We start from the raw sequence: 18,127 nt of genomic DNA on the forward strand, positions 1-18,127 counted from the left end.
TAATGTGGACTAAGTGAAACATTATGCTGAATGAAAGAAGCCAGTCACAAAGGACTGTTGTATGATTCCACTTATATGTGATGCTAGGAATAAGCACATCTATAGAGTCGGAAAGTAGATTACTGCTAGCCTGGGGCTGAGAGAGGGGTAATGTGGAGTGACTGCTAATGGGCATGGGTTTCTTTTGAGGGCGATAAAAAATGTTCTGGAATTAGACAGTGGTGATGGTCACACAACTCTATGAATATACTAAAAACCACTGAATTGTACACAGAGTGAATTTTATGGTATCTAAATTATATCCCAATGAAGCTGTTATTTAAAAAATCAACACATTTTCAAATTTTTACAGAGAACAGAGTAAAAGAAATGTTATATCATCTTATTATAAGAGAGGAAAAAAACTGTGTTATAGAACTTCTCGGCCCCCACTGGATGGGGAGACTTCCTCAAGTGGCCAGAGTCCCAGGGGCCCCATTATTTGCCCACCCAGTTGCAGGAGGTTCCAGGGCCTAAGAGCCCAAGCTTGCGAGGTCCATATACCCGCACTCCATCTGTCTGCCCCAGTACCCTTCCTTCAGTTCCCTGAGAAGCCTACCCTGCCCCCATCACCCCAGGACACCCCTGCTGCCCCCATCACCCCCAGATACCCCTGTTGCCTCCAACTCTGCTCTCCTGGCACAGTCCCCCCATTTGCCCCTGTCCCCTTATGGGACCTGGGTTCTCCACTGTTTCACCTGCCCTGGGGTGGGCCCCACATAGTCAAGTGAGGAGCCACCTCCCCATGTAGTAGCCTGTGGGGGGCACTCAGGGAGGTGGCCCGGCTGTACTGGGTCTGACCACTAGACTGACCCCTGAGCCCACTGAAAGGCACACGCATCCTCAAAAGTACCTCTTGACTGGGGCTCCCTGGGGGCAAGGCCAGACCCTGACCTTCCTACCAGTGGGCTTTGCTGGGGACTGACTGGAGCAGAGGCAGAGGGTAGGCCCTGTCTCCTTTCCTCCCTGCCTCTGTAAGCATTTGTCGAACACCAGCTGTGCACTGACCATTATGTCCATCTCATGGATGAGCAAACTGTGACCTAACTGCTTAGCTGTGTTCTCATGGGTCATGGGCCGGCAGAGAGAGTGAGCTCCCTGTCATGAGAGGTATGCAAACAGGGCTGCCCAAAACTACCTCTGTGGGCTCAGAGAGCACATAGCGCTGAGTCAAGGACAGGTCCTCTGTAGTCCCCCAGCACCTAGGTTGCCGCTGCAATGTGTGGGGATACTGCTGCCGTATTATGTACATCTGCCAGCTGTCGGTGGGCAGCAGTCTGCCGGTGATGACGTGAATTGCCAGTCATCTCCTCCATTACCAGGCAGGCATGATGCCCACTTGCCACGAGTATGTCCCAGGGAGAACGGTGGAAGCCAGACTGGCTTGCATGCGTCTGTCTGGAACATGCTTAGCTCCATCCCTTCTCAGTTTTCCCTTTGATAGGCCTAGGCACGTCATCATGGACAGGCTTGAAACGGATAGGCTTGCAACTCAGGGTGTCTTCCTGGACTTACCGAGTCTTGGAACTGGCAGCCTTTCCAGGTGGACAAACTAGGATGGCCAAGCCAGGTTTGCAGGGGGGGATAACAGACCATTCGCGGCCAGCAGCCGCATGGGGCATTCCAAAGATCCTCAGGGGCCAGCAGTACCCGCCGGAGGGGGAACATGAGGGCCGCAGTGGGCCTGCGCGGCCCCGGGGGCTGGCCCGCAGGTGGCCGCGCGCGCCGGAGGACAGGTGGGCGTGCCAGGCCCCGCCCCGCCGCTCCGGCCGGGGGCGGGCAGCCGAATGCCCCGCCCTCCTCGCGCGCAGGGTCTGAGCCGGTGCGGGAGCGCAGCCGCGCGGAGCAGAAGCAGCACCCGGGAGCGCGGCCCCGCAGCGGGCTGGCTGGAGGAAGTAGCGCGGCGATACGGCACCGAGCGTGACCCGGGTCTGGAGCGCAGACCCCGGCCCTGAGAGCGACCCCGGACCGAGCGCAGACCCCAGCCCCGAGCACGGATCCTGGCCCTGAGCGCGGCCTCGCCCGCCGGGGCCGCCGAGCCGCGGGCATGGACGGCGCCCGTTCGCCCTGTGAGTGCCGAGCCCCCCGCCCGCCGCCTTTGTGTGCGCGCCGCGCCGCCGCATCCCCTTCCCCGCGCGCCCCTCCTGCGCCCCGGGCAGCGTCCTTTGTGGAGCCGCCGCCTGGCCACTACCTCCTTCTTCCCCAACCTCCTTCACCCCTCCGCGGCCCAGGGCACTCCCCCAGCCCGGGCCTCCCGGCCCCGTGTTAACCACCCCCACCTCCCAGGGACATCCCAGTAGGCCCCCTTCCCCGGGGCTGGGCAGGGCGCAGGTGCCCCTCTCCCCGGCCTTCCGGCCCCTTCTGCAGCCTCCCTCGTGTCCCCCGGGACAGCCCAGCAGGGCTCCTCTCCGGCCCAGGCCTGAGCAGGGCACGGCTCCCTCCCACCCAGCCCGGCCTCCTGGTCCGGTCTGTAGCCCCCCTTCCCCCGCCCGCCCCAGGGACAGCCCAGCAGGCTCCTCCGCGGCCGGGGCGGGCAGGCCGTGGGCCCTGGGGCGGCGCTGTCTCATCCCACGTCCCGGGCAGGTGCGGCGAGGCCCGCGCTCACACGGGCCTGTGTGTCCTTGCTCGCAGAGATGGACTACGATGGCGGCCGCCGAGACGCCCCCGGCGCACTGATGGAGGCGGGGCGCGGTGCGGGGCCCGCGGGCATGGCGGAGCCGGCGGCGGTGCCGCGGGCGCGGGCGGCGCGGCCCGGGCCCCAGCGCTTCCTGCGACGCAGCGTGGTGGATTCTGATCAGGAGGAGCCGCTGGGCCTGGAGGGGGCCGAGTCGCCGGGCGCGCAGCCCCCGCAGCCGCTGCAGCGAAGGGTGCTGCTATTCTGCAAGACGCGCCGCCTCATCGCCGAGCGCGCCCGCGGTCGCCCGGCAGTCCCCACTCCTGACGCGCCTGCCGCGCCGCTGGGCGACCTTGCCGACCCCGGCCCTGAGCCCGCGGGCACGCAGGAGCCTGGCCCGGACCCCGCGCCCTCGCCCGCGCCTGCCCCCGTGGGCGGTCCCCGAGAGGAGGAGGCGGCGGCGGCCGCGAGGAAGGAGGACGTGGGGGCTCTCGAGGCGAGGCCAGAGCTCGGGCGCGCACGCCGGGAGGAGCCCGAGGAGGAGGAGGACGACGAGGACGACCTCAAGGCTGTGGCCACCTCCCTGGACGGCCGCTTCCTCAAGTTCGACATTGAGCTTGGGCGCGGCTCCTTCAAGACGGTCTACAAGGGGCTGGACACGGAGACCTGGGTGGAGGTAGCCTGGTGCGAGTTGCAGGTGAGGGGCGAGATGGACGCAGGTGGTGGTGGGCGAGTGCGTTCTGGCATCGGGCCATGCCTGGCCTTAGCCACCCTTGGCAGCGGCCCTCTGTGTGTCACCCTCTGGGTGGGTGGTTGGTTGCGCTGGTGGTCTGTGTGGTGATGGCTGGGTGACGGAGGTCGGATCTCCCAGTGTGTGGTGTCTAAGTGTGGCACGATGTGGGCCCATGATGGAGACTGGGCACTTGGAGGGCGTGTCTTTCAGTGCCGATCAGTGCCGATCAGTGCCGCTCCTTCTGGGCTGTACTGACCCAGGCTGTCTGGATCGTCTGTGTCTGTGCAGAAGCAGTGTGTAGGCTGCAGGGCCCTGTGTCCAAGTGGTCACAGGGTGGTTTGGGGGACTCTCAGCTGCTCTTAAATGAGCACCTTACTGCGTCTTGCAGAGTGTGGATGCCCCAGTTGGGGATGTCTGAGGGGCTTTTCACCTGGGGTCTGTTTATGGTGAGGGATGGTGGGCCCTGGCGCCTCTGGGGCAAAGCGTGGAAGTGTTGTCACTATGTCCCGTTAGTTCACAAAATGGATATGTGAGAAGTCTTAAAACCCAGTCATGTAAAATGCAGGTGGGGTTTGGTTTTGTTTAGGTTTGGTTTTTGTGGATGCAAAGGCTCTGGACTTGCATTTTTCATAACCTTGCCCTCATGTTGGCTATGTCAGCCCCAGCCCTGGAAGATTATATAAACGGTAACTCAGGCTGTCCTGGGCCGGCCGTGGAAGCTGGGGCAGCACCTGTCACAGTGGGTGTTTATTGGCCCTCCCTTGTTTGGGGGAACAGCTGTCAGGCATGGGGCTGGACTCTGCGAGAGCTGGCCATGCGGATGTAAGCCTACCCCAGCGCCCTGGAAAGTTAGCTGGGCCTGCCAGTCCTGATGCAGGCCGCCTGCCACACTGCAGGCAGCCTGCCTTTTTGGCTCAGAAGTGGGATTTGGTTGCTTTGTCCTCTGGGCCCCTGCAGGGTGGCCTGTGTGTGTGTGTATATGTGAGCTGGCTAATTTGTCCAGTGTCCACCTGTCCTCAGCCTTTCTCCTGAGACAAAGAGCTTCGGAGACCACCCCTCCTCACAGCTCCTTGGTTCTGTTGTGGAAATAGGGACTTTTCATGGTGGAGCCGGGGTGGCCTATCGAGTCCCTCACTGAGAGGGACTGAGAACTCCCCTCCCTCGCGGTTGCAGGTTCGGGGACCTGCTGGGGGTGGCCTCAGTGGTTTGTGGTCTGGGGCCCTGGGGATGGTGTGCTGGGATGGCATAGGAGTGAGCTGGGCATCACTGCTGTGTGTGAACGCACAGGGGAGAGAGGACCCGGAAAGGGAAGACCGGAGAGGGAAAAGAGGATTCCTGATTCCAGAGTGTGGCTGTGTGCCTTCCCTCCTCGCCTTCTTGCTCTTGCAAGTGACCTGGTGTGGCACTCCAAGCACCCACTGGTGCTCTGCTGCGGAATGCCTCTGCGGGTGGAGGACAGGAGTGGGGGTGCTGCAGCAGGCGGGAGCTGAGTTAGACCTCAGCAGCAGAGCCCAGCTGATCTGGTTGAGGCATTGCAGGCGCATGTGACCCTTGGAGGAGGTTGTTAATTCCCATTCCCTTTAAGGCAAGGCAAGCTGTTCTGCCTCTGGGTCCCTAAGCAGAGCGGCACGGGAGTGGAGCCTGGCTGCTGTCCAGGGGGCTTTTACTCCTGTACTCTGGGTGGGAGTAGGAAAGTGGGAGATGGCTTCTAATCTGTCTGGTTTTGCTTCTTATACAGTAGTAACTGGGGGCCCCATGCCAGCTGGGAAGCTGTTCCTGTATCTCCCCCAGCAAGAGGGCTGATATGCAGCAGTTAGGGTCAGCTGCCTTCTGATGGGTAGGTCTGAGAGGGTTTTACACCAGAGGGGGCTGGGAACCAGCCTAGAGCCTGCTGTGTGTGCACTCTCCTTTTCACCAAACAGGAGGCTGTTGTTTCCCCCATTTTATTGTTGAGAGCCCACCAAGGTCACCTGTGAGGATACAGATGGTAGAGGGGGATTGCAGCATCATGGGAAGAGGCCACCTAGCATGGCCGTCCTTAGGAGAGGAGATAAGGGTGGAGGGCAGGGCGCCAGGTTAGTCCTCTCGGACCACCAAGCACCAGGGAGGGCGACAGGTGGCGTGCTGGCTTTGCGCCTGGGGAGGGGGTTTCCTAGTGCACAGGGTGGAGATGTTCATCCTCCACCCAGCCCCCAGAATTCCCAAGCATCAGGGCTCCCACTGGAGGGTGGGTTGCCAGGAGCATTGCCCTTCAGTACGGGGAGCTTTGCAGTATTCCTACTGCCCTCCAACCCTCCCTTCCCCAAGCCCCATAAGCTCCTCAGCTGGCATCTTTGGAATGCCCTGGAAATCGACCCTCAAAAGTCTGTTTCCTCCTCTCAACCTTGGGACCATGGGGGATGTTGGCACCTGCCTGCCTCCCCCAGAACTGAGACAGTGTCACCCGCTTGCTTTTTCCAGGGTTCCCTGCCAAGGGGAGGAAAGGCCGCATTTTTGGACCTAATAAGTCTGGCTTGGAGGATGTAAGATCCCCACGACTTCAAGTTTCCTTCTATAATTTAGTGTCGAAAGAGCTTTGCAGAAAGGGCAATATGTGTTCATATCACAGTGAAGGGCAGCGAGGTGTTTTCTTCTCCTGAATTCTCCAGACGTTTGAAGCTGACATTGATTTTTGGGGGGAAGCCATTTAAAAATATTACCTTCCCTTCTGTTTTCTTTTGAATGAATGTTCATTTCTGGCACCAGGACACATAACAGCAACAGGGAAAGTACAAATGCACCCAGAGCACTGCCTTTACTCTGGCTCACATTTCCCACGTCCCTGTGGCCAGCTCTGGCCCCTCACAGACCCCATCCTGTCAGACAGTGCACGGGATAGCTGGAGGCTTCTGGCTGACTCTGGGTTGCCTGGGGTGGGGGTAGGTGTAGACCACTGACATGGTCTCAGGTGACTCAGGCACCCTCTCTCACCTGCTGATGCCTCTGAGCCAGGGGTGGGGCCTCCGAGCAGAGAAAATGCAGCCAACCCAGATCCCAGCCAGTGTCCAGAAGCCTCATTGGAGGCGGCCTGTTGGCCTTTCCTGGACCACCTGCTTAAGTGTCTTCCTCGAGAACTTGGAGAGAGCCTTGGTTTTCAGCCCCCTTGGTCAGTGCTGCCCCCTCCCATCAGCAGGCCCCTGTCTCCAAGGGTCCTCTGTGCTGCCTCCTGCTCACAGAAGGCTGCTTTGAGCTGCAGTTACAGGGTTGGGCACGGCCTCTTGGGGGACTCCACCCGCAACTCATGTTTCCCTCGCTTGTGTCCTGGCCTGTGCCCAGTGTGGGAGTCATTTAGCCTCATGGAGGTGTCAGTCATTGACCCTCTGCCTGGAGTACTTGCAGGGACTTTGAGGGCCATGAGAGTCCTGAAGAGGTACCATGGGGCCTGAGCCCCCATCAGCCAGGGACAGGTGTCTGGACCCCTCAGGTGTCATCATGAAGCTGTCCTGTTGCTGCTCTGCACTGCCCAGAGGTCCCTGGGCTCCCGTGGGGTGGTGATGGCCTGGACTCCAGGCCAGGGAGAGGCTGTGGATGTGGGGACCACAGGATCTGCTGATGTCTCCTTCGTGTGGCCACGGAGGACTCGTTTTTTCCCAACTCACCCACCACAGCTAGACCTCTGTGTCACCTTCCTGCACCCTGGCAGTGGATAATGCCTGTAGGCGCCTGTCGTGTGCAGCCGTGCTGAGCATGCCGGGTCCCCTTGCTGTCCTCAGAGGGTGGCCAGGTCTGCCTGCTATTGGTGTGGTCTGGCACCTCTCCCCTGGCTGTGGGTGCCCCACCTGTACTGGGTGCTGAGCTCACACACCTGACCACATAGGTGCATCATCGCCTTTCATAGACCAGGCATGTGCCCTGTGGTGCTGGGCAGCCGCAGGCCCAGGGTTGAGAGGTCTCCCCTGTGGCCTCATGTGGGAGGGTCAGGTGTTGCTTTCAGAGGAGCCACAAGCAGCCCGATCTGGCTGACATGGGGAGATGAGGGGGTGTGCAGAGGAGATGGTGCTCACTTGCTGGAGCAAGATGCTTAGAAAGGGCTCAACTCAATTTGGCTGGCAGTCACCCTGCTTTTATATTTTTATTTTTAAAAAATCTTCTAAGGGCACAATTTTGTTGGAAGAGGTGTAATTTGAAAGCAGTTGGGTGTCAACACTGAGCTTGCTTTCCCAAATGATGTTTCATGGGTCATCTTTTTTTTTTTTTGGCGGTATGCGGGCCTCTCACCGTTGTGGCCTCTCCCGTTGCGGAGCACAGGCTCCAGACGCGCAGGCTCGGCGGCCATGGCTCATGGGCCCAGCTGCTCCGCAGCATGTGGGATCTTCCCGGACCGGGGCACGAACCCGTGTCCCCTGCATCGGCAGGCGGACTCTCAACCACTGCGCCACCAGGGAAGCCTCTCATGTGTCATCTTGACCACAGTTCTAGTTTGGTTGGTGAGAAAGGCTGGTGCCAACTTCCTGAGAGGCCTGTGAAATGCACTGGGGAGGGGCCCATCAGTGCAGAAGTGTGGGCATCCAGAACCCAGAGGCCCCTCCCCTATCCCCACGCTTTGTTGGGGAGGGGAGTGTGGTCAGCAATGATGAACAAGCAGCCCGAGCTGTGGGTCACCACTGTGGGCACATTGGGCATTGCAGCTTATTCCCTGTTGGAAGCAGGTGCTCCTGTGGCCGAGTGTGTGCCTCTCAAGGTATCCTCAGGGCCCTGGCGTGTGAGGGTACCAGGCTGAGCGTTTCAGGCCTGAATTGCCCAGTGACTTGGACCCCAGAGGGGGGGATCCCCAGACTGTCTAACTTGGGTGGAGGGCTGGTGAGCATCTCCCCACCTCTTGTGCCATTTCCAGGTGGTGACTGGGTAACTCTGAGGTGGGTGAAGCTTTGCTGGTGGACTGTTAGCTGGAACATTATGGTGGCAAGGGAAAGAATTGATAAGAGGAGCGTAGAGACTGGACGTTCCCTAGGGTTCCCAATGCTGGGTCTCGTGCCCAGGCTCAGCAGCGCAGGCTGGTGTGGTTTATTGGCTCAGCAGGCATTTTTTTTTTTTTTGCGGTACGCGGGCCTCTCACTGTTGTGGCCTCTCCCGTTGCGGAGCACAGGCTCCGGACGTACAGGCTCAGCAGCCATGGCTACGGGCCTAGCCGCTCCGCGGCATGTGGGATCTTCCCGGACCGGGGCACGAACCCGTGTCCCCTGCATCGGCAGGCAGACTCTCAACCACTGCGCCACCAAGGAAGCCCTCAGCAGGCATTTTTTGAGCATGTGTCCTGGTTCCAGCCCTGGTGTACCACAGTCAGCAGGAGAGTCATGGTGGGAGAGCCAGGTTCTCACAGAGGAGGGGTGTTTGCGAGAAGCCTGCAGGAAGCAAGGGAGTCAGTCTGTGGAGAGACTGTCCTGCGGTCCTGGGCTGGCTGGACTTGTTGGGTGTCTGCCACTCACCTTCCAGAATGGCTGACCCTAGCAGCCCTCTGCCTGGCTGTAGGCATCTCTTGGGGCCAGTAGCTTGGGCTGGCTTCAGGCTGGAGCTGGATGATGCCGAAGGTGAGAACACGGAGCCGTAGGTCACCACTTAGATGGGGAAGAGCTTGACTCCGTCCTGCAGGGGTTTAGGCCACAGGCTCGGGTCTCCTTTGTGGTCTGCCGTGGCTGAACGGTGTCAGCCTCTGCCTGAGGTGGTGGGAAGGGGCGCTTAGGAGCCTCGCAGCCAGGCAGGGCACACCGTGCAGTGCATACAAACACTGTGGGAGCGCGTCCTGCTGCATTTGGACCCCAGCCCCACAGCTTCCCAGTGGGGAGGCCATAGAGAGGGCACCCGCCTTTCTGAACGCCGGTTTACCTGTTTGTGCAATGGGGACTGTGGAGAGGTACATTCAGCACCGAGTGTGCAGCACTGCTGAGAGTGGGCACTCAGAGGTAAGCCTCTTCTCACCCTGCAGATGAACAGTTTAAGAAGCTGAGATTGAAGTGGAGAGCAAGCTGAACCTGGAGGAGCAGGGAGGCCTGCCTGAGGCTGGAGGTGGGCCCCTGGGGTGGCCCAGGGGCCTCCAGGTGCAGGCAGACTGAGGGCCTGTGCCCCTGCAGCTCTACCTGAGCACCTGGCTGGTGAGCTGCAGATAAGGAAAGGGTGTGAGTGAAGCAGGTGGAATCTCTAAGAAGCATATTAGGATCTGCTTCTGGCCACAGACAATCCAGGAGCTGTGTTTTGGGTGGAGAGGCCCCCTGGTGAGGATGCAGAAGCCCAGCCTATCTGAGGTTGGCAACCTGAGTCAGCTGTAGGTTTTCCCGCTTCAAGTATTTTTCATATCCAGTTCTGTTCCTGAGAGACTTGAATTCTAAGATTTCCTGGAGTTACTTGATCATTACCTCCAATTTATGTCAGAAGTTTTGGAAAAGAATAAAAGAAAAATGATCAAGGCAGTGTGGTATAGAGAAATAGATCAATGAAACAGAATAGAGAGCCCGGAAACAGATACACATAAATATATGACCTGACCTTTGACAGAGGGGCAAAGGCAACACAATGGAGAAAGATGGTCATTTCAACAGATGGTACTGGAACAACTGTACATCCACATGCAAAAAAATGAATATGGACACAGACCTTATGCCTTTCACAAAAGTTAACTCAAAATGGATCATAGACCTAAATGTAAAATGCAAAACTGTAAATTTCCTGGAAGATAACATAGGAGAAAATGTAGGTGACCTTGGGTTTGACAGTTACTTTTTAGATACAACACCACAGATATGATCGATGAAAGAAAAACTTTCTAAGTTCAGCTTCATTAAAATGAAAAACTTCTGTTCTGCAAAGGCCTATAAGCAAATGAGAAGACAAGATGCAGACTGGGAGGAAATCTTTGTCAAACACCTATCTGATAAAGGGCTGTTACCCAGAATATACCAAGAACTCTTAAAACTTAACAATAAGAAACCAGACAACCAGATTAAAAAATAGGGGCTTCCCTATTTTTGGCGCAGTGGTTGAGAGTCTGCCTGCTAGTGCAGGGGACACGGGTTCGAGCCCTGGTCTGGGAGGATCCCACATGCCGCGGAGCAACTAGGCCCGTGAGCCACAACTACTGAGCCTGCGCTCTGGAGCCTGTGCTCCACAACAAGAGAGGCCGCGATAGTGAGAGGCCCGCGCACCGCGATGAAGAGTGGCCCCCGCTTGCCACAACTAGAGAAAGCCCTCGCACAGAAACGAAGACCCAACACAGCAAAAATAAAATAAATCAATAAAGTTCAGAGAAAAAATTCGTCATTATAAAAAAAAAAATAGGCCAAGACCTTTTTTGTGGGTCACGGAAGGGGAACACAGAACCATGGTCCCCTCCTTGCCTCTGACCTTGGCTTCTTGAACAGAGGAAAGCTCGGGGGTGGGGGTGGGGGGAAGTGGGCTAAAGACCTTAACAAACATCTCATCAAAGAAGATACACAGATGGCAAATAAGCATATGAACAGACACTCCACATCATGTTTCATTGGGGAAATGCAAATTGAAACAATGAGATATCTCTTCACACCTATTAGAATGGCCAAAATTCAGAGTACTGGCATCACCAAATGCTGACAAGTGTGTGGAGCAACAGGAGCTCTCATTCATCGCTTGTGGGAATGCAAAATGGTACAGCCGCTTTGGAAGACAGTATGACGACATCTTACAAAACTTCACACTCTCACCATATCATTCAGCAATCGTGCTCCTTGGTATTTACCCAAATAAGTTGAAAATTTATGTCCGCACAAAAACCCGCACACAGATGTTTATAGCAGCTTTATTCATAATTGCCAAAACTTGGAAGTAACCAAGATATCCTTCAGTAGTTGAACAGATAAACTGTAGTACATCCAGGCAGTGGAATATTATTCAGCGCTAAAAAGAAATGAACTTTCAAACAATGTGAAGATACGGAAGAACCTTAAATGCACATTAGTAAGTGAAAGACGCCAATCTGAAAAGACTGCATACTGTATGATTCCAACTATATGACATTCTGGAAAAGGCAAAACTGTGGAGACAGTTAAAAGATCAGTAGTTGCCAGGGGTTAGTGGGGAGGGACTGATGAATAGGTAGAGCACAGAGGATTTTTAGGGCAGTGAAACTATTCTGTGTGATACTATAATGATGGATACATGTCATTATAAATTTGTCCAAACCCATAGAATGTGCAACACCAAGAGAGAACCATAATATAAACAATGACTTTAGTTAATAATAATATCAATATTGGTATGCCAGTTATAACAAAGTACCACACCAATGCAAGATATTAATAATAGGGAAAACTGTGTGCAGGTGTGAGGGAGTACAAGGGAACTCTGTACTTTCTGCTCAATCTTTCTGTAAGCCGAGAACTTCTTTTAAAAAAGTAGTTCATTAATTAAAAAGCAAAACAAAGCAGCATAACAGCTACATTAAAGAAGTATGCAGAAATGAAAAAACTACTCATAATTCAAGTGAATATAACTACTTACTATTTTTGCACATTACCTTCAAGTTCTTGTTTCCCCATGTATTTTATAAATACAGCTATAGTTACTAAGTGTCACAGCTTTTATTTTTATTTAGTTATATATTTTAAATATAAAGTTATTTACGTATGTATGTATGTTTGGCTGTGTTGGGTCTTCCTTGTTCCGTGCAGGCTTTCTCTAGTTGCGGTGAGCAGGGGCTACTCTTTGTTGCGGTGCGTGGGCTTCTCATTGCGGTGGCTTCTCTTGTTGCAGAGCACGGGCTCTAGGCACGTGGGCTTCAATAGTTGTGTCACATGGGCTCAGTAGTTGTGGCTCATGGGCTCTAGAGAGCAGGCTCAGTAGTTGTGGTGCACGGGCTTAGTTGCTCTGCGGCACGTGGGATCTTCCCGGACCAGGGATCGAACCCGTGTCCCCTGCACTGGCAGGTAGATTGTTAACCACTGCGTCACCAGGGAAGTCCCATCACTGCTTTTAAAATTTATCTTTTTATTTGTTTCTAGAGTGTCTCTTAATGCAATTTATTGGTTTGCAAGGAGAGGATCTGGTTTGGGGTCCATTCCTGTCTTTGTGCTTTGTGTTCCGGTCCTCTTGGAGGGGTTTTCCAGAAAGCCCTGCCCAGCCGTGCTCTGGGGGGAGGCTGCAGTCTGGGCAGAGCATCCTTGGCCATAGAGAGGTGGCCCTGGATTGTGGGCTCCCTGAGCATCTGCTTCCAGGGGCTTCTGTGCCAAGCGGTCTTCATGGCACAAGTCAGGAGGACTGGACAGTGGTCCCCCTCATGCGCCACCTCCCTGAGGACCCAGGCTGGTCAGCCCTTGAGCTGGGCGTATTTCTCAGGTGTTCAGGAGTGGGGTCTCTCTATGGTGGCTCCAGAAATTAAAGATGGCATGGCATGAGCCCTGCCCAGGCACATGGGCAGAGGAGCCAGTGGAGTAGAGAGTGGTGCTGGGCGAGGCCTGGTGCCCCCAAGTCCTGGTGGTTTGCACAGGGCTGTCCTGGCTTGGCTTCGGGGGCCTCCTTGGCAGGAGGCTGTCAGCTGGCCATGGGCAGGAGGGCAGGAAAGAAGCTGTGGTATGGTGAGGGCTTTCTTGGATGTCTGGACCCATGTGTGAGTTTATCAGGTCCTCAGAACCACTTAGAGAAGTTTTGGGACTCTGTTTTCATAGATGAGAAGGAGACTCAGGGAAGGTGGCTCACATCCAAGCTCACACAGAGAGACAGCAGCTGGTGGCACGCTTCCTGCTTCTCCTCTGCATTGTCATTTTGCATGTGTGTTCAGAGGGTTGCTTTGGAAAGGGGTGTTACTAAATAGGCTTGAAGAGTGCTGGGTCAAGCATGAATTGCTGTTGTGGGACTTCTCAGAGCCTTTAAAATACTCGCTGTGTTGTGAAGCTCTTGACAGGGTGTGGGAGGCCTTGCACCCCTTCCCCCTTTTCTTTAGTTTTGCGAAGATCTCATGGGACCAGGATGGGCTCCGAGGAGTGTTGGCTGACTGTTGGTAGAGTTCCAACAGTTGCAACATTGGAACATAGAGTTCCAATGTTCCCATGGCATGTCTTGGCTGCGTTGCAGACATTGCAGACATGGGGGTTCCCATCTCACTTATTGGTGGTGCTGTTGTCAGCACTTGGATCTAGACATGGAAAGCTGGCCTTGCCCTTGAGAAGACTCCCTACCTGTCTCAGGCCAGAAGCTGCCTGGAAGGACCTGTCCTCCTGATGTCCACTTTTTCCCCCAGGCCTCCTGCTTTCCTGGCTGTCTGTGTGCTTTCTCAGGAGTGGATAAGCTGGGAAAATTCTTAGCTGCAAACCAAGTGTGGCTAAGCAGTGCAGACTTTTGATCATCCCCAGAATCTGAAATCTGGGGATGCCTGTCCAGGGCCCTAGTGACTCAGCAATGTTGGCAGGGAGAAAGGTGCTGTCCCTCTTTCTCTTCTGCTTTCCTCAGCCTTGTTGGATTTGTCCCCAGTCTTGTTGCCTCATGGTGGCAGAAAGGCTGCCATAGTTCCAGGCATCACAACCATATTTGAAGACAGGAAGCAAGCAGGTGGTTAGGTGGAGGTTAGGTAAGGTGTCCATATTTTAATCCATAAAGGAAAACGTTTACCAGTAAGCCTCTTTGGTTTTTCTGGTTACAATGAGATTGTGTGGTCTCCCTTAGCTGCAGGAGCATCTGGGAAAGGCTTGATGGCATAGATGGGTTATGATCTATTCCCTGGGGCTGGGCACAGTGGGCTTTGTTGGTAGACAGGGGTGGCAGGCAGTGGGCGAGTGCGAGGGGTGCCTGCCCGTGTCTGTCTTGGTTACTTTATCCCCCCAAGATCTTATTGGTGCTCATTACCTCATCCCTCCAAGATCTGATTGGTGCCCATGTTTGATGAGGCCCTCTTCCACCCGGGCCTGTCTTCCGAACAGAACAACCCACATACCCTACTGCTTCTAGGTGCCTCCAGGGGCTGCCATGCCCTGCTCCTTCCACCTCTCACCTCCAGGAGTCTGTGGCTGGGACCCTGTGACATGGCCTCCTAGCTGTCTACCCACTGGCCCTACCCTCTCCGCTTTCCTCTTTCTCTGAGCTTTCTCCTCTCTGCCAGCAATCCAGTTTACGCTTTTCCACAAACTTTTTATTTTGAAAAACATGGATGGGAAAATTGGAGTTACCAGCTGTAAACATTTTGCCACATTTGCTTTATCTCTGTACCTCTGCATATGTTTTATTCTGGCCCTGAAAACTTCAGCACACATCTCATATAGGAGTGAGGACGTTTTCCTACAAAACCATAGCTCAGTGTCACACTCAGATCTAACTTGGGTGCTGTCAGCCACACGTCTGACGTGGACTGCGCCTTCCTGATGGTTTTCCTGTTTGGAGCCAGGATCCAGTCAAGAGTCATGCATTGCATTTGGTTGTCGTGTCAGTTTTAATCTAGAACAATCCCTCCCCCCAACGTGCTAGCCCTGGACCCCCTCCAATGAGTGGGGGTTGTGAGGATGGAGGGGGTGGCGGATGATGGATGGGGAGGCCACTGTGGGGTTTTGGGGGGGACGTTTCAAGCTACCTAAGTTACAGTTAGGGTGACGGACATGACAGATGCTGAAACCTGAAAAAGAAAAAACTGCCTCAAATCTCTTTCCTCTGACGTAGCTGTTTTCACTTTGGTACATGCCCTTCTTGTCTCTTTTTTATGTTCTGGGTATTTTGCAAAGTCATAATTGTAGCATTTGTGCTAACGTGTGCAGTGATGGTGAATCACCACGTGGCCTGCATCTCCCACCTCCCTGAGCTGTGGTGAGAGCCCACCACTGGGATGACTGGATCCACGAGCCTCCGCTTTCCCCTGGGGGTGAGTTCAGGGTGGGCTCACACCCAGCCCTGCCCACAGCTGGGCCCGGGTTTTTGCATGTTCCTGTCATCTCCAGACTGGGGCCAGACACGTCAGGGTGCTTCCCCCTGCACCCTGTGGGATGCAGCTTCTCAGCCTGCGTGCTGCTGTGGTCCTCCAGAAGGAGCTGGCTGTTGGGCTGTGTCTTCAAGCCAGGAAGTCCTTTTGCTGCATTGGCCGGCAGCAATCCACTGACACCTACCTTGACAGGTTCTGTGGCATTTCTTCTCTCTAATTAAGAGTTTCAAGAAGGAGAGTAAATTTGGCTTTTTTGGAAGAACATTGAAAGCTTGAAGGGTGGAGGAGACTGGATGGGGAGCAGGGCAGGGGTGCAGTCACCAGGTGCCTTCCTGGGTGTGGTGGGGGCCCACGTGTGCTTGGATTTTGGAAATACTCCATCCTCAAGTGTTTTTGTGCAATAGCAGTAATTGACTTAAGGGGACTGCAGGGTTGTTGGTTATCAGCATTGCGAGGGTCCCCTGCCACTGTTGAAAGACCCCCTGCATCCTCTTAGGTCTTTGGGGCCATCCTGTGTTCTCAGTTGGAAGCATGTTCCCAAAGGTCTGGGTCTGGATGGCCACAGCCACAGGCAGAGTGGGCTGGTTCTAGGGGACCCTATGGAACAGTCTCGATGTCTGCACATTCTCGGGCCCTGGGGACTCAAGCAGCACCCCCGCCTCTCCCTGGCTATGCACTAGACCTGTGACATATGCGAATGATCTGCTCTAGCTTTTGCTTGGGATGGCTGCCCCCACCCTGCGTGATGTAGGTCTTGGCCTGGTCACCTGGACTGTTGGGCTCCTAGGGGGACAAAAGCTGCCCTCAGTGGTGGCTGTCTGTGCTCTGACAAGCTTCCAGACATTTCCCTAGGGACATTTGATTGGGGTGGTTCTGCCCCATGATAGCGGCCTCTGAGCGTTCTGGGTGAGGACTCTGGGTTGAGGGCCTGGGGCCTGGGCTGTGGGCCTTGTGTGTGTGCGGAGTGGTCCTGAACTTGGAGCCACCACGTGGGGAGAAGGTTATCAGTTGGGGAGGAGCCATTTCGTGGAGAGGGGTAGGGGCTGTGTTGTGTGGGGAGGGTGGCTGGCTCTTGGTGTCTTGGGTGGCCAGGCTGGGCGGCTGGGGGTTCTGGTTTTACCAGGGGGTGACGGAGAACACTGAGGCTTCTGTGTTAGCACAGGTGTGGTGCTGTGAGTGATTTGGAGTCACACGGGGGGGCTGGTTCCTGGGGGTGGTAGAGGCAAGGGTGTTCCCAGGCATTGGTGGCCCTGACTGTGAGTGGGATTCTTGGCCTTTAGATGCCAGCGGATCCACCTTCCCCACCTATACTGTCTCCTGGGGTCTGGGCCCCAGCCTCAGAAGGGCTTGCCTGCCCCCTCCCATCTTGCTTAGCTGCTTTTGCAAGTTGGAGGTTAACATCCCCTGGATAGCACCCCGGGATACATACAGGACTGGTGTGGGTTTTGGGGCCCTCAGGTGGTCTGCCCGTGCTGGGGTCTGGTTGCTGTGGCCGCAGACCCGGCTCAGCCTGAGAGGAGGTACGCACAGAGGACTGCGTTTGCTGTTTGTGAAAAGAAGGTTAAAGAGGACACTGGAAGTGAATAAACTCAGCTAGGCATACTTCAGAGGAAGAGGACAGGATGAGTTTAGGGACAATGGCAAAACACATTAAAAGCTATCAGTTAGAAATAAAATGAAGCAAAAGCAGATGAAAATAAACAGTGAAAGAGTTTTTAAGAAGAGAGGGATAGATGGTATTCTTTGAAAGTAAAGGAAAATAAAATGCTAAACAGTAGAGGGGTGTTGCTTTATTATCGTGGCGGTCAAACTGCTGGAGCCTACAGAGCAGGTCAGTGCGTCGTGAGCCCTAGCTGGCAGAGGCAGACATTCCCTGTAACCCCGGCCCCGGGTCCTGTTGCCCGCCTACCGTCCTGTAGATCGCCTGCCTGCCCTAGAATTGCCTGCACGGAGATCACACAGTGTGTGTTCAGCCTTCTGTGTCTGCTGCCCACACATGTCAGTATGCCCTTTGGGACTCAGCCCTGGCTGCACCGATCGGCAGTCGGTCCCTTTTCTACCGTGTAGGTGTTCACGGTCTGCCTGTCGATCCATGGACAGACTTGGGTAGTTTCCAGTCTGGACTGTAACGGATTGGAGGGAGGAGGCTAAGGTGGGCGTGGGGGTCCGGGGCTGCTCTCTACCTGTCCTTGGCAGCTCTAGGCCCCTGCTTGCCTGGGCTGGAATGGGTGCCCGCTCACTCCCTTGCTCTTGAGTCCTGAGTGTGGAGAGCCCTTCAGCCTGTTCCTGTGTACTTCTTGCAGTGGGGACAGCATAGAGGCAGCCTGCTCTGGGTTCTGTGTCCAGACAACAAGGACCCAGACCCAGGGTGGGCATGTTTGCTCCAGTCGGAGAGAGCAGTGGCTGCCCTGCAGGAAACCTCACCCCTCTGGCTGCCCTGCCTACTCGCCTGCACCTCCGCCTGTCCTGGGAAGTGTGGTGTTTGGCTCACGGCTGCCCTGCCTGAGATGTCTGTCAGCCTCTGTAAATATTTGATGACGGTGATAATAAAAGACAAAGCCCTGCTCTGTTCCTGGAGGGGAGCAAGATGGTGACTCTGGAACGTTCTGGCCCTGCTGGCTGCTTCCTGGAGAGCTTTATAGATGCATTTTTGAGGCAGGCCCTTTGTGTCCTTGATCTGGCAAGACAGAGCGGAGGCAGCGTAGCCAGCTTTCCACCTGGAGCCAGGCTGGGCCTCTGTGAGTGGGGCTGGCCAGGCCAGAGGTCACAGTGGGATCTTGCCCTTCAGATGTGACTTGGGACAAAGCCCTGGCCACAGGTCCTGGGGAGGAGCGCAGAA

General features: G+C 55.4%; 1 protein-coding gene across 6 annotated transcripts in view; it reads left to right on the forward strand.

Moving 5' to 3' along the window:
• The first annotated feature begins 1,850 nt into the window (after window positions 1–1,850).
• WNK2 (WNK lysine deficient protein kinase 2) overlaps window positions 1,851–18,127 on the forward strand; it is a 158,248-nt gene continuing 141,971 nt past the window's right edge. For 5 of the 6 annotated variants that reach the window (XM_033413628.2, XM_033413630.2, XM_033413632.2 and 2 more), the window contains exons 1-2: window positions 1,851–2,108; window positions 2,671–3,350. In XM_033413628.2, the coding sequence (XP_033269519.1) occupies window positions 2,673–3,350 (678 nt within the window). In that variant the 5' untranslated portion in view covers window positions 1,851–2,108; window positions 2,671–2,672. The remainder of the gene's footprint in view (window positions 2,109–2,670; window positions 3,351–18,127) is intronic. The other variant, XM_033413634.1, reaches the window with a different exon arrangement.

The sequence above is a fragment of the Orcinus orca genome, chromosome 6 (genome assembly GCF_937001465.1).
Source record: "Orcinus orca chromosome 6, mOrcOrc1.1, whole genome shotgun sequence".
NCBI classification, from domain to species: domain Eukaryota; kingdom Metazoa; phylum Chordata; class Mammalia; order Artiodactyla; family Delphinidae; genus Orcinus; species Orcinus orca.